Source organism: Dioscorea cayenensis, chromosome 19 (genome assembly GCF_009730915.1).
Source record: "Dioscorea cayenensis subsp. rotundata cultivar TDr96_F1 chromosome 19, TDr96_F1_v2_PseudoChromosome.rev07_lg8_w22 25.fasta, whole genome shotgun sequence".
In the NCBI taxonomy this organism is placed as follows: domain Eukaryota; kingdom Viridiplantae; phylum Streptophyta; class Magnoliopsida; order Dioscoreales; family Dioscoreaceae; genus Dioscorea; species Dioscorea cayenensis.
This window is the reverse complement of record NC_052489.1, coordinates 29,983,575-30,004,949: the sequence shown is the minus strand read 5'-3', so window position 1 is coordinate 30,004,949 and position 21,375 is coordinate 29,983,575. Positions and strand designations below refer to the sequence as shown.

The 21,375-nt window shown below is 35.8% G+C and overlaps 4 protein-coding genes across 10 annotated transcripts; 3 read left to right on the top strand and 1 right to left on the bottom strand.

Moving 5' to 3' along the window:
* Positions 1-1,792: 1,792 nt before the first annotated feature.
* LOC120283560 (uncharacterized protein P8A3.02c) lies at positions 1,793-4,941 on the bottom strand. 5 transcript variants are annotated; one of them, XR_005543292.1, is made up of 6 exons: positions 4,667-4,941; positions 4,539-4,570; positions 4,296-4,460; positions 2,978-3,317; positions 2,018-2,101; positions 1,793-1,880 (listed from the first exon to the last, which is right to left on the bottom strand). XR_005543292.1 is itself a non-coding variant. In XM_039290268.1 (5 exons), the coding sequence occupies exons 1-4, from the start codon at positions 4,911-4,913 to the stop codon at positions 2,997-2,999; spliced, it is 765 nt and encodes a 254-aa protein (XP_039146202.1). In that variant the 5' UTR covers positions 4,914-4,941; the 3' UTR covers positions 1,796-2,101; positions 2,978-2,996. The 5 variants fall into 5 exon arrangements, 4 of the variants coding, with proteins under 4 accessions (XP_039146202.1, XP_039146203.1, XP_039146201.1 ...); XM_039290268.1 differs by having other exon boundaries at positions 1,796-2,101; XM_039290269.1 differs by lacking the exons at positions 1,793-1,880; positions 2,018-2,101 and adding an exon at positions 2,110-2,456.
* Positions 4,942-5,615: 674 nt separating this feature from the next.
* On the top strand, positions 5,616-7,979 carry LOC120250289 (stress-related protein-like). The gene is made up of 3 exons (XM_039259089.1): positions 5,616-5,754; positions 6,135-6,359; positions 7,184-7,979. The coding sequence occupies exons 1-3, from the start codon at positions 5,722-5,724 to the stop codon at positions 7,649-7,651; spliced, it is 726 nt and encodes a 241-aa protein (XP_039115023.1). The 5' UTR covers positions 5,616-5,721; the 3' UTR covers positions 7,652-7,979.
* A 1,131-nt stretch (positions 7,980-9,110) lies between these two features.
* On the top strand, positions 9,111-13,202 carry LOC120250678. 3 transcript variants are annotated; one of them, XR_005533056.1, is made up of 6 exons: positions 9,111-9,942; positions 10,346-10,539; positions 10,793-10,999; positions 11,334-11,518; positions 12,581-12,706; positions 12,799-13,202. XR_005533056.1 is itself a non-coding variant. In XM_039259509.1 (4 exons), exons 1-4 carry the CDS (start codon positions 9,153-9,155, stop codon positions 11,457-11,459), a joined length of 1,359 nt encoding a protein of 452 aa, XP_039115443.1. In that variant the 5' UTR covers positions 9,112-9,152; the 3' UTR covers positions 11,460-11,609. The 3 variants fall into 3 exon arrangements, 1 of the variants encoding a protein (XP_039115443.1); XR_005533055.1 differs by having other exon boundaries at positions 9,112-9,942; positions 10,304-10,539; XM_039259509.1 differs by lacking the exons at positions 12,581-12,706; positions 12,799-13,202 and having other exon boundaries at positions 9,112-9,942; positions 10,304-10,539; positions 11,334-11,609.
* A 1,022-nt stretch (positions 13,203-14,224) lies between these two features.
* On the top strand, positions 14,225-21,374 carry LOC120249367 (the record flags this gene model as incomplete). Its single annotated transcript, XM_039257858.1, has 15 exons — positions 14,225-14,462; positions 14,548-14,728; positions 14,821-14,945; positions 15,807-15,920; positions 16,000-16,146; positions 16,280-16,953; positions 17,871-17,992; positions 18,104-18,195; positions 18,397-18,616; positions 18,749-18,812; positions 19,905-20,050; positions 20,166-20,236; positions 20,315-20,488; positions 20,610-20,681; positions 21,201-21,374. Coding segments are annotated over exons 1-15 (2,469 nt in total), but the record flags the coding sequence as incomplete, so codon positions are not given.
* Between the last annotated feature and the right edge of the window lies 1 nt (position 21,375).

Sequence of the window (21,375 nt, the reverse complement as noted above, 5' to 3'; positions counted from 1 at the left end):
TTGAGGTTCCTTTTTTTTTTCATCTTAGTAGTAAACATTACAAAGCGGAAACAAAGAATAGAAAGACAGAGAGATGAAGAAGAAAAGGATATGGGAAATGGTATTTTTGTGCAACTGTCTCTAGGGACCAAGAAATTATTAGCATCTTGTTTTGTTTTTTGGTGGTGGTGGTGAATGGAGATGGAGATGGAGATGGTGAATTTATTTGGGACTTTATGGAGGCACATGAAATGTGAATCTTCATCAACATGGACCAATGAAGGCCTCCAGCCTAACCTTTGTTGTTCAACATGATATCAAGGTGTGGGTCCTGTGATGTTGATGCCACACCAAGAAGGCAAGAACTATAAAATAAAAATTAGTAAAAAAAAAAAAAAATTTTATGTAGCCCACTGCCTTCAGAGTTTAGCCTTAATTAATATGTAATAAAAATCTTTTACATTATCTTCCTTTCACTGGAAATAACCCCTCCATTAAATCCATTACCGGGGATATTAACAGCAATGTATGAAATAAAAAATAATAATTTTACTATTTATGCGTGTGTGTATGTTTTTTTTTTTATTTTTTTTTATTTTTTTTGTAGATAAACAATCCACAGGTAAATCTTAAATTCTCAACAAGTATATCCTCAACTGTGCTTTGAAAGTAAATCATTTTTTGTAATTTTTTAAATAAAAAATAATGCCTGAGTAGTTCTGATTGTTACAAATTGCTTGAATTTACTGGTTTAAATTTTCTGTTAGGGAAAAAAAAACCACTGGGATGAATATATAAAGGTAAATTCTATGATGCCGTGTGTGATATAATAGAATGAAAATGCCATTAATGTATAATGAATATAAAAGACATCCTAAACAAACATGAAGGTAGTGTTTGGTGCCCTGGATATCCAAGGATAGGGATGGAATATCCAGGGCTACAGCCCCATCCGGGTGTTTGGTTTCCTGGATGGGGCTGGATGGGGATGTCCCCTATCCCTGAAAATGGGATGAGTGGCGTCCCACCAATTTGCTGGGATGCCACTCATCCCACCATCTCATCCCTTTCTCTCTCTCCTTCTCTCATCCATTTCCATCTATATAAATATTTTAAACTAATTAACTTCAACTAAAAAATTAAGTTAAATAATAAATAAATATTTTATTCATAATAATCCATTAAAATAATTTAAACTAAATAAATAAAATATATTTTTATTAATTATATGTTATTTAAATACTTCCTAAATATTTAAATTTAAATAAATTAAAAATATCATCCATTAATTAAATTAAATTAAACAATTTTAAAATATTTTTTAATGATAATTTGAAAGTACATTCTTAGTTTTTAACCTTTTGGTTATTCATAATTATTTCTACGTAATAGTTTCCGTTTATTATGTTATTAATTAATAATCCATTAAAAATATTTCACACTAAATAAATTAAAAATTTATCTATTAATATCCATTATTTAAATCAAATACATACTTAAAAATGGATATCCCAATATTTACATATATCCTTATCCCTCTAACCAAACACCAAACAATCTTTATCCTTACTATTAAATCCCTCCAACTAAACACTTAAACATGGATATTCTCATCTATGGATATTTCATCCATGGATATCTCCCATCCATGAAATGATGTAATACTTGAATGCTACCTGTAATCATTGAATTATCATTATCATTATTATTATTATTTTCAGGGAAGCCAGCTATGCAATAATTTTGCAATAAACTAATAAAACTCACAACTTGCAATTTCTGGGAAAGTTCCCCATCTGAAATTGAGACAAGTCCACATGCAATGAGCTCATTTGTAATAACAAGATTCAATACAAGAGAAAAGAAATAAGAGTAGTTTATGGTTGTGGTCTCCAGCCAGCCTGGGATTCAAACAAAGCAAAACGAGTAAAAATTCAATCAAAAGGGAAAACCCATTTGTGGAATTTAAGTGCATAACAGCTGCAAAAGCTGAAGAAAGATTTATGTAGAAGATATCAGAAGATTGCTGAGCACTCACTCTGCTGTGGTCCTCCAATTAATTTGTCTGTTTCTTGAATTCAATGAATTTGATCAATCAACAATACCTTTATCTGTTATTTAGCTGCATATCCATAAAATTTTCTAAATAATGAACTCACAGCTATCAATTACAATAATAGTATTCTGCATAAGTTCATTGATGACTTGAAGACAAAAGTGAAATCTAGAATACCTTCACCTGTACACCTTGAATAGTAATTGTTACTGCCTAGGAATTCATAAATACTACAAGAGACTCAAGCCAAATACTGATCTATTTCTGAACCAATGAAGATGTGGTGCAATAAATTCCATATCTGCATATCGTAGAAGAACTACCTAACATTGTTATTCATTCATGTGTCATGTGTCATCTTGATTATCATTTAGTCTTGTGTTGATAAGGATGTTTCCTGCATGAAGTTGAACAGATGTTCCTGCAATGAGCCAGCCGCAAGTCTATATGGAACTTAAGGCAAATTACTTCATGACAACAAACAAAGAAATAAAACTACCATAGTGCAGGTAGAGAGATGGTAGCTATGTCATTCATATGAAATAAAGCCAGACAAGACGATCTAAAAGATCAAACATCAGAGAGAATTAAATAGCACATGAATCATCTAATCATATTATCTATGAGTTAAAAACAAAAGACCAAAAACTAGTCATTCAGCAAAGGTATATTGTAACAGAACATCTAATCACTAGGTAGACTGATCAATCTTTCTATATGATCATATATCAAATCAAGAGTACTAACTGAGGGCCTATGAAGAGGCAACCAACAGAGTTTTTTCTACCACATATTTTTTGAAGAAATCGACTCTGCAGGTCATTAACATTATAGTAGAACAACTATTTCATTCTGTTCCCAAAGCGAATCAATGTATCGAAAGAATATCTCCAGCGGGAGTTACTTTGTAGTTTGAGTGCAACAGAAAAAGAACCTACGTACCAGACTGACTTCAGGAAATTCAGCCTGAATTGTGCTGTGGGTGGAGCTTTCTTAAAGTTACAGATGTCCTCCTCTCTTGTTGGATTTCTTTTCCTCCCCACAGCTGAAATCCTGGCTTACGGTTTATCTCATGCTTCCATAGGTATCGTGCCTCCCCTGACATGAGAACCAACGATCCTGGAGTCAGTAAAACAGGGACCCTCTGGGAAGGATCTTCTTCCAACTCTTTGTTGTCAGACTCCTCTTTGGACCTTGTAAAATGCATCACGCATGTAGACTCTAGAGAGACAATGGCAATTCCATCATCAAAGCGCATCAAGTCCACATGAGCACAGATGCCCTACATACACAAAAGGATCTGAATCAACAAGTTAAAGTGCTAGGCGGCTGGAAGAACTTTATTTCTCCAGCAGGCAGCACAATTATAGTTTCTGAACATCTTTTAACTTCAAACTTCAAAGCTCTCATCTTTATTATTCACATTTTACAGTAAGCAACAACAAATATAAACAAAACTTCAGTGCCATATGTATGCAAAGAATTGTATTTTCCAGACTCCTGCTGTGTGGTATCATTGAAATTAAATTGATAAATTTACACCTTATATTCTAAATACTAGAACCATAGAGAGATCCTTTAACAGTCTTATCAATGCACAATTCCGTCTGGTAAACAATATGATTTAGAAGATTTATATGGTAATGATGTGAACTCCTATCATTTATTAGCGCTTGAGATCCTTTAGATTGGTTTACACATTTCGCATATGAAACATATATGAACAAACAGCCCAAGGAAACCTTCAGCCAAGGAGAACTCTTTTTGTAAAGATATACAGTGAAGAACATCTTGTCTCATTGGGGTTGAGATTCAATTAGTGTTCAAATATAATACACTTGCATTAAATGTAAGGACTATGTTGACAATCCAACCGTCACAATTGTCATGTTTGAATAACGTCTATACTCCTAAAGTTCTACTAACAGCTTGATGAAGAATATTGCAGAAGCTTAAACTATGCAATGGCATCAATAATTTAGAAAGGTCTAAAATAGAGTGATATAAACCAGGCCCACAAATCCATTATTGTGAAGGAAATCCTTGTTTCATTGGAGTTGAGATTAAAAGCTCATGTTGATTAAAAGTAACATATTGATACTTGCATGAAATCAAAGCAACACATTGATTAAAAGCATACTAACAAAAGCTCAAGTTAAACAGATTCGTTCAATCCAAAAGCTTGATTCAATCTAATGAACTCTGCCCAAATACTTTCCTTCTATAACCAATAAATAGCATGAGAAAGTAAAGTTCGCACCTCACCTGGTTCATAGACATTCACAATCAACTGATCAAAGAGAGGTTCCCTCCACAGCAAATCCGAAGGCAAGGGCTGATCTTCTACTGTGCTAAAACACACAGCCTCACGAACAAATCCAGCAAGTTCTTTTGCCCATTCTGGAATTTCCCCAAATCTCATTGCCTACAACATCCATCAATTGGATTTCTATACAAAAAAACAAAAAAACAAAAACAAAAACAAAGATGAACTCGAGCTCACCTGATTGAATGAACCTCCATTGAACCACCCTTCTGCTATAACAAATAAAAGGATTGAAATCCAGAAAAAAAAATTTTTAGAGAAATTGAATTCTGAGATTAAGGAGAGGGATTTGAAAGAACGCAAACCTTTGCGGATGGATGATAAGAGCCAGTGCTGCTCGTTCTCAGAGAGAAACTCCCGGCAAAGCCAGAGGCCATTGACTTCACAGATTGGTTCCCATACGGGAATCATCTCGCCGAGCTTTTTCTCCCGACCAAGAGTCCGATGATCATCGCCATCGCCATAGCCTACTTCACCGTCGTCGTCGTCGGAGGAGGAGGCGCCGAAGGCTTCTGCGAGGGCTCGTCTCTGCACCTCCGCCATGGCCGCCATCTTCGATCATTCCTCCATCCCTCAAACCTTTTCCCTCCATTCTGCTTCGAGATCCGCACTATTTCGAATCTCGATGCACCACTTCCCGCCACCGCCTCGAGATGCACAACATGATCCGATATCAATTGAAATAAATCCAATTTTAAAAAATAAAAAATAATAAAGAAAAGGGGAATTTTTAATGAAAATTTAAAATTCTAATTTAATAATTTTCGCACCAGCTTGATTTAAAAATTAAAAATTAATTAAATATAAAAAAGTCTGAAAACTCCTGATTCACACGTTCGGTGCGTTTCGTTGGCGTGCCAAAGTGTGTGTTCTGTTTTTAAAACAGAAATTCAAGTCATTTTCATGTTCATGATTAGCACGGAGGAGAGTTAAAAATAATCCTCGTTTTTTTTTAATCATAAATATTAATTATTTAAAATTTTAAATTATTTAAATGTTTATTTCCTTCTAGAAGCAACGAGTCATCGCCGTTGATATTCACGAAGACCACGGGGGCCCACGTAAAATTTTCCCGTCTCTTAATTGTAAAAATTCCACGTGTCGTCCATCGAATTATTTTTAAACTTTGAGAATTCAATTTAACGGGTGTGATTAAGCCTTTGCCTCGAAGTAGCCGATTTAAGTGGGCCTTTAATGGGAACAAACGGGTTCCGCGTGTTAACCGTCCGATCTCGTAGGATCCAACGGCTGGGAGCGAGCTAGTTTACTTCTATAAAAGCCTGAGTTCTGTCCCAAAACCTTCATTGGGTTTGTCTATAATTCTTCCTAGGGTTTCGGAATCGATTGAATTCTTGGATCAATGGCCGTTTCGGATGTGCAAGGCGATCGGATCGTAAGGAATTCTAATCTTGTTCCGGAATCGTTGTTTTCTTGTTTTTGGAATTTGGTTTGATTTGAATTTAAGGTGTTTATTTGTATGTGATCTATCAGAAATCTATTTTAGGTTTAGAATTTTGTTAGAAAACGGATTTTTCTTGAATTTTTTCTGTAAAAATTTTCGTTGTTGATTAGCTCTCAGTTTTTTTTTTTTTGTAAGGATTTGACCTGGTTCGTCTGGATAGCAATGTTTTCTTGTCCTGTTACTTGATTGCCTGACTGTTTGATCTTATATTAGGGTTTCTCCAAAATATGATTTTGATCAAAGGACGTGATTTTCCAAAAAAAAAAAAGAAATCAATTTGATCTCTAATTTATAGTTTGTGATGTTTTTAGACTCAGGAGGAGGAGCAGACGCTAAAGTACTTGGGTTTTGTCCACGTAGCTGCAATCCAGGCGTTGTTGTGTTTTTCAAAGCTGTATGAATATGCGAAGGAGAACGCTGGGCCATTGAAATCTGGCGTGCAGAGCGTTGAGGGCACTGTCAAGACTGTTGTCCGTCCTGTCTATAACAAGTTCTATGATGTTCCCTTTGGCCTTCTCAAGTTTGTTGATCGGAAGGTCTTTCTCTTCCACCCGTCTAGTTTTGCATTCATTCACACTTTATATTATCAATTCATGATTAGCAGAATCAATGATCCTTGCCAATGCTTATGAGCGTTAAATAAATTTTGTGTTACTACTTAATTAAAGTTCTTTTCAATTTTCTCAGTGAGATTCTTGTTTTTGGATATTGTATTAGGTTTAGGTCATTTTTTCTTGTTGGCTAAGCTGATGTGATTTTGACATTTTGTTTGTGGTGGTATTAAGTTGTAACACTAGAGGTTGTTGAGTTTATTCTTATGTGGTTATGCTCCACATGTATCAGAATTTTTTGCTAAGAGTCCACATGTATCAGAATTGATGTAACATTGCTCTGCTTACATGCTTCCTGCTAGATGAGATGGGGTTGGACTTCATAAATCCATTTGCTGAATTTTCTCCTTCAATGTAGTCTTTGCTATTTTGTCACCATGGAATAGAGGGTCATTCCCAACATACTCATTGTGAAACTAATAAAAATAACTACAAAAGCCAAAGAGTTTTTTTAAATAGTTGTAGGGCATGGTTATTAAATCTTTTAGCATATATCAACTTCTTTTCCTTTTATGTTTCAATTGATAATCATTATGGGAATTGATGATTGCAAATTGGCATCTGATTCATGTGTTCGTTCACAGATTAGGCCAAACAAAGATCACATGACTTGGGACCTTGCTCCTTCTTATCTTTATGCTGAACACAATAGTATCTGAATTAATTCTGGCGGCCCTGTTAATCATTTGCTGTACTGCCTGACAAGTTTATGCACTTCTTCTTGATTGTATGGTTTATGTTGTTTTCAGATGGATGAATCAGTATGTGATCTGGGGAAACGCATGCCTTCATTGGTGAAGGATGCTTCAACTCAGGCTTACACTGTCGTGCAGAAGGCCCCAGAGGTGGCCAGGTCTGTGGCCGGAGAGGTTCAGCGGACTGGTGTGGTTGGCACTGCTACTGGTATGGCAAAGTCTGCCTATACCAAGTGCGAGCCAGCAGCCAAGGATCTGTATACCAAGTATGAGCCAGCAGCTGAACGGTGTGCGGTTTCAGCTTGGAAGTCATTGAATCGGCTCCCGCTCTTCCCGCAGGTGGCACACGTCATGGTTCCAACCGCTGCTTACTGGTCTGAGAAGTATAACCAGGCTGTCTGCCATGCAGCTGACTGTGGATATACGGTCTCAGCCTACCTGCCTCTTGTTCCCACTCAGAGGATTGCCAAAGTTTTTTCTGAGGATAATACTGGTGCAGAGGTCCCTGCTGTATCACAGTGATTTGGGAAAACTACCAGTTCATGAAGTGCTGCTTCATCCTTCTTAAGTTCATATCGGTATTACTGGTTTGCTTTGTTAATGGTTTAACTGATGCAGTGATGCTATTGCGAATTGCTGGCCTGTCTCTATTTCTCTGATTAGTTTCTTTTTAGGTTGCCTGTGCATATGGACATGAATTCAGTGTGCAAGTTCTTAATAATATGATGAATGAATGTGCATAATATCGTGTGGTTGATACTTGCGGAATCTATTCTTTGCTTATTAGTTGTTATTGAACATGCTGTATTACTCAATGTAAGCTAAGGTTTGGTTGGATGGTTTATGTTAATTTTTTGTGGAAATTTAAAATTCAGTTGTGAAATGCGGTTTGGGCTTATGGAATGGGATTATTGTTGACAAAATTTTATTAATTATTATTGATTAAATCAAACTTTGGTATATTTAAGCTAAATATTTTCCATCATCAAGAATTCAAGCTCAAAAATTTTAGCCTCAGCTTTTTTTTCTTTAATTCACAAAATTTTTCTTTTGAAATATTTGAGATATTTAAATCAAATGCATGTTAATTAAACATAGTATTTTATTAGGTATTTTTTCAGAATTCGCATCGGAATTTTGTAAGGATTTTGAGACAATATTATATATAAAATAATATAATTAAATAAATTTTACTATATAAATTATTTTATGTTTTGCATTTCAAATGTTTTATAGATATTTATTTTAAACATAATTAGGTGTAATTAATGTTTTTTAATTATTAATATTATAAATAATATAAATTAAAATTTTAATATTATTAAAAAAAATAAAATTGTTCTTTAAAAAACTCTAGGAGTAGATTCTACATCTATTTTAATATTATATATAGATGAGTGATTCAAAACATCAAATGGAAATATATTTCTTTTAATTTATGATTCTACAAATTGGAATTTTAAGAAAATGTTTTTCATATTATCCTATAAAAAACATATACTTCTGAGTTCATTGGTTGTTTTAATTTCATAATGAAAATGAAACATTATTGAAAAGAAAATTGATAAATAGTTCATCTTAAAATATTCCTTATTCTTTACCCCACCCACACCCACATATATCATATATGTATACACGGAGGAAAAACATATATATATATATATATATAGCCCAGTCGTACAATTTAAAATAAGGGACTTTTATTATTTAAAATCAAAATTCTTTTTTATTGCAAAATAATGATAACAGATATTAACGTAAATTTAAACTTACAACCTAAGCCTTTTTTTTATAAAATCAAATTTATAACTTGAGCCTCACATTCTACCGGTGAGATCATAGCGTAGGTTTGAACTTACAACTTTAACCTCTCAATACAGGTTTGAGTTTATAATATGAGCCTCATATTTTTTTTTTTTTTTTCCGGTTAGAAAAGATCGTATGTTTTACTTTCCAGTTATAAGTGTCATAAAAGATAAAACCAACACCGCTATTGAAACCCCCGCCCAAATCCATTCCCCAAATGCTCCGAACCGGGGCTGGGGCTGCGCCTCCACCAACGCTTCTCCCTCTCCCTCCAAAACCCCGGCATCTCTCCAAAGCTTCGGCCTTTCTCCCCTCTCCCCACCCCATCTCCAAGCGCAAGAACCACCTCCGCCGCAAAATTCTCATTCCCCTTCATTCACCTCCTCCTGTCCAACCCCCAACCCCCAGCCTCATTGTCGTCCACGAAGAAGAGGAGCAGGTATCGTTCACTCATGATTCTCCTCGAGAGACTGTTGGTACTGATCCTTTCCCTCCTCTATCCGATGAACTGTCACCTGGTTCGATTTTCGGGATTGTCCTCCGTTTTATGGTGATTTTCGCGGTGCAGACTGTTGTCGCCGTCTTGTTTCTAGGAGGTTGGGATGGTGTGGAAAAGGGAAGTGATGGAGACCGAGGTTTGGGTGTTGAGGCTAAAGGGTGTGATGGAGGTCTTCAGAAAGGGGAAGAGGTGGCTCCAGAGGTGGTAGAGTTTGAAAAGAAGGTCTTGGAGATCAGGATGATGGCCAGGGTCGCGAGGGAGGATGAAAAAAAGGAGTTTGATGATGGGAATGGAGGTGAGAATCAGGTGAGTGGTGGATTGAGTGAGTTGAAGAGGAGAAATCTCATGGTTGTTGCTGATGAGAAAGCTAGTGGGAAGAGGAGGAATGGGGATAAAAACTCGGGATTGAAGGGTCGGAGGAGAAGTGGGGTTCTGGGGTCTAATGCGAAAGGTGTTCGGGATTCACCGCAAGGGTTTAATGGAATGAAGAGGAAAGATAACCACGTTGGTAATGCTTCCTTTATTTATTTTTCTGGTGTATTTTTTTCTAATTGGAATCCTTTTTAAATTGCTGTTTATTGCTTGACTTTTTGATCCTCTGGCTGCTGACATATATAATTAATATCTTACTAGATTGTAAGTTTACTTCTTTTGATTGCATCTTTTGATTTTTTTTTTTTTTTAATTTTTTATAGATGATAGTAAATGATTACCATGGTGCTCGGCTTGGCTTTGATATCAAGTCTATCGTAGCATGGGTTAATTGATGAAATACATGCATAAATGTTTTTGTGCTCTGCTTCCCCATTTGATATAGCTACAAATACTGTGCAAGTATTGAAAATGTAGTACCACTAATGAATCTACAGATCATATGCAAGCTAATATCCCGAAAGATGTTTTGAAATCAGAAAAGAGGCCTTTACCACTGAAACCTCAATCCTTGAAGGCGAGGCAAATTTCTTCTACAGAAGCAAGGAGAATCAGTGGCAATTCTATGCGTAATTTACAAGTTAAAGAATTTGAAGGCAAGCCAACTGAGAAGAAATATATCCAGAATGATGATGAAACCAGACCATGGTGGATGAAACTTCCATATGTTTTGGTATGCGACTTGCACTTGTATGCATTGTGAGGAATATAATTAAAAGCCTGCTTGAATGTAAATCTACCCCTTTTTGTTTATTTTAGCAGGTGTAAACTTGTGTCATGCATTTTATCTTTATATTTCTGCATCTTGTTTTAACTTCTTTTGAGCATTGTTTTATTGTGGATGCTTAGCTGCACCTTATATTTCATTGTGGACCGCTTGTTCAGGAGTGATTGATACGTATTCTTCTTCTATTTGACTTTCCAAGGCAATTTTTCTTCGAAGAGGTAACGATCATGACAGCCCTAAGGGTCTATACTCCTTGAAGAAATTCCTTCCAGATGATGGGGATTCTCCATCTTATACAATCGCTTTTCAAGATCAACGTGATGCAACAAACTTTTGCTATCTGTTGGAGTCCTTTTTTGAAGATTTGCCTGGTTTCAGTGCTGATGTAGTACCGTTGACAATTCAAGTAAGAACGTGTTCCTTATTTTAGAATCTTCCATGTGTGATTATACTATCAAGTTTTGGTTCAGCTACATGAAGAATAATTCCATTGGTTGGCTGTATAAAGTCTGACCCTGAGATCATTTACTCACAAACAATAAGACTGTTTTACTCAAAACGTTTCTTCTCAACTTCTATCACCATGCATTTTATATGTTAAACTATGAGCCAGCTGTCTATTCAAATTATATGCAAACACATCATTCTGAAATATGGGAAATCAGAGCTAGTAGTTTGTTGGAATTGTAGGAAACAACTTAATGTGTAACTGAAAGAACTGAAAGATGACTATTTCTCAGGAACTTGGGGACACACTGAAGCCAGATGACTTAAACCTTATTGTTGTAAGGAAGGGACAGCTTCGGATTTATGCTGGTCAACCACTTGCTGAAGTTGAATCAGCATTGCGCATTCTGTTAGACTAGATTTTAGAAAAGGATGTTGGATCGACAAACGTAGAAAAAAAGACAAAGGAGGATCACAGGTTTTTTTCCCCTCTCTTTTTCTCAAACATCAGATTGTACCACTCTTTTTAATCCTGAATTTCATTTAGAATGGAGATTCATTTGTTTTTACCTATTCTATCTCACAATGTTTTTTTGAAATGTAACAAGATACTGAGAATTTTATATCATTGTTATTGTCCTTGAAAAGAAATTGCTTTTTAGTAACTATGGCATTCTGCCATAAATAATTTATCTGATATATAGATTATTGTTTATTAACACTTAGTTAATCAGGTTGGATATTGACTTTTTCCCTCTGAAAGTTTGGATATAGGGTTCCATATTTCATTTTTGGAAAATGAATTAGATTCCAATAAATAACATTTGAAGATAGACTTGGCTGAATATGCAAAACTTTTGGAACTGCTCCTTCAGCGATAGCAATTATGAACAGTGTGGTATACAAGGTAAATTCTTGGATAAATTAGAAGTGATTCATGTTGTTCTGCTATCAGATGACAGAACTTGACCTAACTTTTACTTGTCTATGTAAGGGCTTATTTCTAGTAACATTCATCTACGCACCCACAAAAAGTGAACCTCTTTATCTTGCATTTATTTTATGCAGTATCATCTGCTTGAATGTGGTGAATTTGTATTTGTGAGACACAGCTGGTAGACATTAGATATGCATTATTCAGGTTGGGCACTAATGGGTGCGTGCAGGATTTTTGACCCATGACAATATTAAATTGTTCGGCTCCTGTCATCTGTTCTTCATGTTTGCCAGTGACACAAACTATTGGTAGCTTTAACAGAGTATGCTTGGAAGCCTAGAGCACTAAAATTTGGTTGATGAGTAATATCTAGTGTTTTAGGTCTATTTGCTCTCAACCAGACACCTGCTCAGCCAAGACTTAACTTGTTAGGCCTGCAATAAAGCAAGCGACTTTTGCATATAAAACCTAGCTTTATATTGATTGTAAATATCTGGAATACTGGAAATTTAGCTAGATTTGAAATGTATTCCAACGACCAAAGGAGTTTGTGTTCACATGTGCTTTGCCTCTTCTGACCCATGTTTTGATGTCACATGGAAGTATCATGCTGTCAGCAATGTAGTATCAAACTGACCAAAATGAGCTGCAAAAGACACAGAGCTTGTTGAACAGTTGGATCAGATCTGCTCAGCCAAGAGCTGTGTCTTTTCCAAACTCAACATCATGGTAATTTTATGCATCTGAGCACATCCATTGTACATTCTGTCAAACTGATTGCTTCTTCGTTCAATAACACTGATGTTGTCTTTTTTCGACAGTGCATTTGCTCATGTCTTCGGGATGTTTACATACCATCCGTTACGAAGTCACCACTTGTGTTTGATTGCAGAATTCTATCATCCTTTAGGCCAACCTGCTGCCAGAAAATCTATTGCCGTCTTATAATTGTCGTCCCGGGTCCATTTTGGTGACTCGGCCGACGTTTCAAACCAAGCATAAAGAGATATGTGGAACAGAAATTTCTTTGTTCCCTGCATCAGAAGGCCTTACATTAATTCTGACCCCAGCATAACAAATACTTCCTTTTCTGCATCAATCTGATTGAATATTTTTTTTTCCTGTTTTAAACTTCATGTGCGCTATGATTAGCAATCACTAATAAATTACACCTGATTTTGTTGTACTTTTCTTGGTATTCAATACCAATTTCTTGTACTCTCAATTACCAAATGATTTGTGATGTACTGTTTATATGGATTAATTATATCTACATGAATCAGAAAAAAAATTCTTCAAGTTCACTATTTTATAAGAATAGTTTCATTTTATTATCTCAATAATTTTAAGTTTTATTTTTATGTTAGCAGTGTTGTTGCTGATATTTTCCGATGTATTTGACTTGTGGGACCAAGTTCAGATTTAAGAAAAAAAAAAGAAAAAGAAAAAAAAGGTCGGCCCTTTTTATAGTCTTTTTTTTTTAACACTCAGGTCTACATCCAATCAATAATTGATGTTGGATTAGATTAGATGTTCCTAAGTTTATCTTTAATGTTTTTATGTGAACGTTGACTATTTTCCCCTCTTTTTATCCTTCTATTTTTGTTATAAAAAAAGAATCTTTATAATAATTAAAAAATCTCTTATTATTATACATATTATTGGAAAAATAATCTTTTGACTGAATCTTCATTATATTTTCTTCTATAATTAAGAAATTTGAATATATACCCTTCACAAAAATCATATTTATTTATCTATTAATTTAATAATGTCTAGGATAACTTAAACCGGTATTAAAAATTTAAATTACTGAAATATTTATGTTAATTAACACCATTTTATGGATGTGTACACACATAAATAATTATTAAAAAAAATGTTTATAATTTGAAATCATTTTCCACATGAACAAATTGAGACTAGACCCACAGAGAACCCAAACCCAAGTACACATGTAGCAGCAGCCTTTAACTCTTTTTAGAAAAATCACATTGTTGCATTCACACGACAACAACACCATCATCCTTTTTTTATTTTTTCTAATTAAATCACTAATTATTATTTATTTGAAATTGAAAAAATAAAAAATCTACTTGTGTTTTTTCTTAAATGATTTCTAATTTCAAGAACTTTCTTTGTTTATTTTATAAAAATAAATAAATAAATGTATATGATAATCTTATCCCTGAAAATAAAAAATATATAAATATAAATAGAAATGAAACACACCAAAAGCTCTCTCTCTCTCTCTCTCTGTGTCTGTCTCTTTTTCTCATTTCTTTGCTCTTCTCTCTCTGTCTCTCTGTCTCTCTAGTGATATTATACTTTTTCCACCGCCCGGGCGAGGAAAGCATAGCGGATCGGTGAGGAGAAGGGCGGATCGGAAGCCATGGTTGAGACACGACGGAGCTCGGCTTCCTCAAAGCGCCCGCTACCATCTCCTACGCCGGCGTCTCAGTCCGCTGCTACTAAGCGCTCCAAGGTCCGATCTTTTCTTCTTTCGTGGTGGTATGGCTGGGTTTTGATCTGATTGAGGTTTGAGAGGTGTTTGTTGTGTGGGTTTGTAGGTGGAGGAGTCAGGTTCTTCGAAGGGAGATCGGGAGAATTCTAACGAAGCGCCGATGGATTTGCATCCGCCGGCTGCTGATCCGACAGCGGCCGATCCGAATCAGGGGTGTAAGGGTGGAACGGTGGTGCCGGAGGAACGACCTGGAGAGTCGGTGGATAAGAAAGCGGTGGCGGCTCGAGGTGGGTTGTTGCTTATTTCTTTGGTTCTTCTTGTTTGGATTGGAGATTTGGGGAAAAGATTGAATTTTTTTCTTTGTTGTGGTGGGGTTTAGGGTGTAGCCGTGCGGAGGCGGAGCAATTGGCGCAGCTTCTGGCACCACTGGATCTGCTGAGGAAGAAGGTGGCAAAAGCTCGTCCGAAGGCCGCGTGGGGTAGGCTTATATCCCAGTTCAAGCAGGTTTGATCCTCTTGTTTTTCTTGTTTTCTTTTTCTAAACAGATAGCATGTTGTTCTGATTTTTCAATAACCAATTGGTGTTCAGCTCAAAAAAATTTCTTGAAGTCAGTTTCTTGTGTTGCTTCTTACTGCATTAGATGTAATAAAAAAGTTCTGTTTAGCTCAACTGCGTTTCTTGATGAGAGGGTTTAATTCCAGCCTTAATTTCTCACATGTTTTGATTCAAGAAAGTAATTTTTTTCTTGCTCATATCTAGTTTCACTAGTGTTCTTGGAGGTCTCTGTAGTTCTTGTGTGGCATTCCTTTTTTGGTGAAAATATCTCTTACAGAACTTTTGGAAGTAATATGAATTCATTTACAGATATGCTCACCAATGATTGTATAATGAGATAACAAGAAGTCATGGTGGATGGTATTTTAGGGTCAAATGACAAGCTTTCTCTCATGCATTAGTTAGAATATGGGGAATCCAGAGAACGACATGCGGGTATAATTCAACTTCTAGAATAGTTCATTGAGATTTTGTGGGAGGAATTTTGTAAGTTGTCGGATTCATGGAATGTGCTGAGCTGATGTTGTCTGTTGAATACTATCACTGATATTGTCCGATTGTGTATGGCGCATCCTGTGTACGTACAAAGAATATTGACATCTGATTTGGAATGGTTAGTCGCATCTAGAATCAAAATGTTATAATTTATCTTTATGAGCAGCAGGTGGGCATCCTGCAGCTTCAGGTTTAATGTGGCCTTATTCATTCCCTTTATATTTTAAATGAACACAGAACCTGATCTGTTTTTTTGTCAGTTGTTATTTTGTTTGTGTTGGTTTGTGATGTTGTACTATGTTTTGGTTTGTCCAGAACCCTCATGTTTTTTTGCACCCATCTCCTTTCACTGTGGGAAGTCGAAGCTGCAATCTACTCTTGAAAGATTTATCTGTGTCTTCAGTTCTATGCAAACTGAGGCATACCGAGGTATCTAATTTTTATCATCTTGTTTACGTTCTTGTTGTTTGACTATGAATTGCTGCTTATGTTTCTTTATCTATGTCAGCATGGAGGGGCATCAGTTCCCATTCTTGAAATTTCAGGGAACAAAGGCATTGTACAATTAAATGGAAAAACCATGGAACCAAATGCTAATGTTGTCCTCACTGCAGGAGATGAGATTGTTTTTGGTTCATCAGGGAAATATTCTTATGTATCCTTTTGAGCTGTTTTTCCACTTTCGTTAATGAGTTGATTATGATATTTATTCTGACTTTTACAGTTGATAACATGAGATCTTTATAACATTGCCTTTTATGGAAGAAAAAATTCCTTAATGTTTGCAGATTTTTGATCTACTTGTAGCTGAGAAATTAACTGCCCCACTATTACCTTCTTCAATTAGCATGGCCGAAGGACAAGTTTCCCCAAAAGGAATTCATATCGAAACCAGATCAGGAGATCCATCAGCTGTTGCTGGAGCTTCAATACTAGCCTCTCTTTCAAACCATAAAAAGGATATATCAGTTCTTCCTCCCCCAGGTTCCAATGGTGAGAACATGCAGCAAGGGCCAGAAACATCAACCCTGCCCTCTGCTGGTGATGCTTCAGAGAGCTGTATCCATGATGTAGACATCGCTGGTGAAACGAGGAAGGGTCCTACTGAAAATAATGAGGGTGATGGGATTTCTGCTTCTGATTTTGCTCCCAATGATACATTTCACCTTAATAGCATCGGTTTGGATGCTCGTATTGACTCAGAAGCCGGAAAACTTTCTGGTGCTAAATACGAATTAAGGCCACTTCTGCGGATGCTTGCAGGCTCATCAGCTGCTGACTTGGACTTGAGTGGGAGCATTTTGAAAGTCTTTGATGATCAAAGAGAGGCGACTAAGGATCTTGATTCTCAAGATGGCTTACCTGCTAGTAGATGTCAAGCTTTCAAGGATGGATTAAGACAGGGGATTCTAAGTCCCAGTGATTTGCAGTTTTCCTTTGACAACTTCCCATACTATCTAAGGTAAATTTTTTTTCTAAGATTTTGGTGCCTTTTACTTTTATGTCTTTGTCATATCTTGTCTTCTATTTTATACTAAAGCTTGTGTATTTTTCTTTTTGTGCTTTCACAAAATCATCAAGGATGATAACCTTAGGAAGATTATGAATATTTTTTTTTTTTAAAAAAAGGGAAAAGACCTACTGTGCAAGTTTGATGGTACGCAGTCATGCACTATGAATCATGTGGCCGGACATCCATGTTTGAGGGATAGCCCTTTTTTTAATGGGAAATGTGTGTCCTTGTTGTATCCATCTGTGTCCAGGCAGATCCATCTTTTGTAGGCATCGCAATCAGTCCGCATTCTTGGCTGTGGAATGACTGTTCTCTTGGTGAATTGACCCTTGCCCATTAGAATTTATATTATGGTTGGTAGTTTTAGCTCAAAGTGAATCTTTTGGTGAATTTTATTGTGAACAAGGATGACCTTGTTACCAGATCTTGAATATGAATAAGGGATATAGTATGCAAAGAAAGGAGTTGCAGTTATACTCGATGTTCCCCCTTTCATGTTGCTTGTGTGCTTATTGCATCCTTCCTTATAAATTTGGATCTTGTCTCTGTAGGTTTTAGCATATTGGTCTGTTTGCTTCACATTCCTGTTTGAGTCTTACAAAAATCATCCATGTTACTTTAGTTTGCTAACAAAAACACAATAGCTTTCTATTTGATTTGTGGACTTCACATCATCAACTTATTATAGGCTTTGGACTACTGGATATTAGCTTGACCTAGTCATCCCTGTGGAAGTAGGCTACAGTCATAGTTTTCCTTTTATTTGTGCTGTTATATTTATCTTTCACTGTGTTTGCATGTGAATAAATGCGTGCATATTTTTCTGATGTGTCTGCATGTCCTGTAACAATTCTGTTGGTATACAGTGAAAATACAAAGAACATGCTTCTATCAATTGCATTTATGCACTTGCAATGCAAGGAGTTTATAAAATACACTTCCGATATCTCGTCTATAAGCCAACGGGTTCTCTTATCTGGCCCAACAGGTTTGTTGAATTTATCAGTTTAATTTAAAACTAATCTTTCTTTCTTTCTTTGTTCTCCCCATTCTTGTACGATCTTCTAACTACAAATTATATTTGCTAATCCTTGTATAGGATCTGAAATCTATCAGGAAACATTGACAAAGGCACTTGCCAAATACTTCAACGCTAGACTGCTCATAATTGATTCTCTTCTGCTGCCTGGCGTAAGTTTCATTGCTCCCCATCCTCTGAGACCAATTTTCTGAGTATTTATCAAATTCTTCTAAAAGTTTTTGCTGTGAGATTTTCTTTCGTTGTCTATTTTTACAATGCGAACAGGAATTATACCAACGGAGTCTGAGATGATTGCAGAACTTCAAAATGTTTTTGTGTCTCATTCTTTTTAATTTGGAAATTTGTTGTAGGGTTCATCTTCAAAGGATTCAGAGTCTTTAAAAGAAGGGGGTAAGATTGAGAAATCGAGCCTTCTTTCTAAGCAAAGGGCTGCTCAAGCTGATGCATTGCAATTTAAAAGGCCGACTTCTAGTGTAGACCCTGATCTTGTGGGGACATCTCCTTTTAATTCATCATCCTTGTTAAAGCAGGAATCAAGTGCAACATCAAAGAGCTATACTTTCAAAGAAGGTATGCTTTGTCATTGATTTTAAATGCTGCAGACATGAAAGATAAAACTCTTAATTTTATATTTTCTACATCTGTTATATTGACTCTCTTTTGAACTATGAACTTATTTAGTGTTCATCATGTTAATCTTAGGTGATCGGGTAAGATATGTTGGTCCATTACACTCATCAGGGTTTTCTTTGCAAACCCCCCAGAGGTAATATCTTTACTGTCTATTAGCTTCTGGATTTGCCCTGTTTTACTTAATTATTCTTTTTATTTAGGGAAAGGATTTTTGGTGATGCCTCTCTCAAAGTTATTACTGTCTATTACCTTGATTTTTTCCTCTTCATTAGTTCCTCAAAAATGCCCCTTTCAATATAAGGCCGCAGCTGCCACAATTGTGACCTTATTATAGTCAAATTACTTCATTTGTTGATTTGGTTGGTTATGCGATCTGTAAGCTGCTTTTCTTTTAGCTAGAAGCCTAGAATGTTCCATCTGACCCAGCTGTAGTGTTATTGGAAAAGGTAGCACTCTTTCCCTTTTCCTATCGTTTTATGTTAAAACTTAGGCAGAATATTTCACAGTTTTTTTTATGCCTTTGCTTTACTTGTATATGAAGAGTTGTAAGAGGGCAAATCTCTGAATTTTGGGCAGCTTAATTACCTTTTCCCACATGATGTTTTAGATGTGCTATAACTTGCCAAAACCTAATATTCCTAAAGCATACCATAAACTTCATGAATCTACAAGCCAAAATATTATTGGTTTTTCTTGAACCTTTTTTTTAAAGGTAATCTTGTAGACAGCAGTCCTTATTGTCTGAAGTTAGTCACACATATTAGTGATGATCCTCACATTATTTTTCTCATGCTAAAGAAGCTTGTAGGAAAACAAATTAGGATGATGGTACTTTCATCTACTATTTACTTATGATTTAACCTGAAATTGGTGATTGATCATTAATGGCACAAGCCAAGTATCATTTATCATAGTCAAACCACACATGCTGGAAGTTGGATTTTGAAGACTTTATGATCTTGCCTATGTAATAATTAACTAAAACAGGGGACATAAAAGGTACATGTAGGACTACTCATTTAAATGACCAATCTCTTCCTGCGTTGTCTATGACGGGGACCTTGGGTCCTATACTATATTTTGCAACACTCAGAACAAAATTGAGTATGTCTGCAAATCTTATATGTATTATCCGTGTCAAATGTGTCTGCCAGAGTTGAGAACTTTAGATAACTGTTCTTACAGTGTTACTAAGTGGACTCTCATTTTTTATAATAATCTGCAGGGGTCCAAATTATGGTTATCGAGGCAAAGTAGTTCTTGCATTTGAAAAGGGATCTTCCAAAGTTGGTGTGAGGTTTGATAGGCAAATTCCTGAGGGTAATGACCTTGGGGGTCTTTGTGAAGAAGATCGTGGTTTCTTTTGCAATGGTAAATTTCTCAACAGTATATTATTTATTTTGTTATAAGAAGGAATACTTTTATTTTCTTTACTGAGTTGTTTCTTACCTCAAATTTCTCGATTGTTATTTTTATGCCTTTTTAGCTGACTTACTCCGGTTGGATTATTCTGGTGGTGAAGACATGGAAAGAGTCGCCATTAATGAGCTACTAGAGGTTTCTGTTCGGTTCAAATGTATTCTGGGTGTATTCTTTCTTGTTTTGTGTGCCTATTACAATTTACTATTTCTGTAGGTTGTATCTGAAGAAAGTCAAAATGGGCCCTTGATAGTTTTTCTGAAAGACATAGAGAAGTCTATGTCTGGAAGTACAGACTCATATACATCTTTAAAAGCTAAGCTTGAGTTGGTTCCAGCTGGTGTTCTAGTTATAGGCTCACATACTCAGTTGGACAGCCGCAAAGAGAAGGTGAAGCTTTATATTACTAATTCTTGGCTTATCCTAATATTTCTTCCATCGGCTTTTTAGATTTTTCTTAGCAGTTTCAGCTTGAACCAAATGCATAGCTTCTTATTCTTCTTTCTTGCAGACACATCCTGGAGGACTGCTATTTACAAAATTTGGGAGTAATCAAACAGCATTGCTTGACTTTGCTTTCCCGGTACTCAATCAGTGTCATAATTACTATGAAGTTTTTATATATTAGTTGGCTATTTTTTGTTCTAATTCATGTGCTTTCTGTATTGACTTGAGGGATGCATTTGTAGGGATCTTATATTAAATTTTGCGTTGTATTTCAACTGAAACACATGGGATCTGAATCGTCTGATAATTATATAACTGTAAATACAATAAGAGATTCTATACTGTCAGGAGTGAATTGTGATATTAATTCTTTCAAGTAACTGCAAGCTTGATAGGTTCTGGGTTCTTGTCAGCATTATTTTCTTGTTTGTCCTTTTTTCTTTTCTATCTCAATTTTAGAGGAACTAATGCGATTACATTAAGTTGTTAGAATTTCCATGACAATTGACAAGAACTTAAACCCTAAACTTACCTGCTTAGACCACTAAACCAGAAGTTGATTTCCCCTGCAATACTGTAAGCAGGGTGGTTTTTTTATCAGTTGATTTCATTTTTTTGTTTTGTTATAAAGTTGCTGGGTTTTTATAATCTGCAGGATAATTTTGGTAGGATGCATGATAGAACCAAGGAAGTCCCCAAGGCTATGAAGCAACTGACAAGGCTATTTCCCAACAAAGTTACAATCCAGATACCACAGGTACACTGCAGCCATAATTTTCAATTACTTCGTGCAATTGGTAACAATCAACTGCATGCTTTACCCATTGAGA

Coding starts and splice junctions, on each gene's coding strand:
- LOC120250289 (XM_039259089.1), top strand. CDS start 5,722: ATGGCCGTTTCGGATGTGCAAGGCGATCGGATC. Junction 5,755..6,134: donor ATGTGCAAGGCGATCGGATC/GTAAGGAATTCT, acceptor TGATGTTTTTAG/ACTCAGGAGGAGGAGCAGAC. Junction 6,360..7,183: donor TCAAGTTTGTTGATCGGAAG/GTCTTTCTCTTC, acceptor TGTTGTTTTCAG/ATGGATGAATCAGTATGTGA.
- LOC120283560 (XM_039290268.1), bottom strand. CDS start 4,913: ATGGCGGCCATGGCGGAGGTGCAGAGACGAGCCCTCGCAGAAGCCTTC. Junction 4,571..4,666: donor CTTATCATCCATCCGCAAAG/GTTTGCGTTCTT, acceptor TTGTTATAGCAG/AAGGGTGGTTCAATGGAGGT. Junction 3,318..4,295: donor ATGTCTATGAACCAGGTGAG/GTGCGAACTTTA, acceptor TTGTGTATGTAG/GGCATCTGTGCTCATGTGGA.
- LOC120250678 (XM_039259509.1), top strand. CDS start 9,153: ATGCTCCGAACCGGGGCTGGGGCTGCGCCTCCACCAACGCTTCTCCCT. Junction 9,943..10,303: donor GAGGAAAGATAACCACGTTG/GTAATGCTTCCT, acceptor ATGAATCTACAG/ATCATATGCAAGCTAATATC. Junction 10,540..10,792: donor TGAAACTTCCATATGTTTTG/GTATGCGACTTG, acceptor TGACTTTCCAAG/GCAATTTTTCTTCGAAGAGG.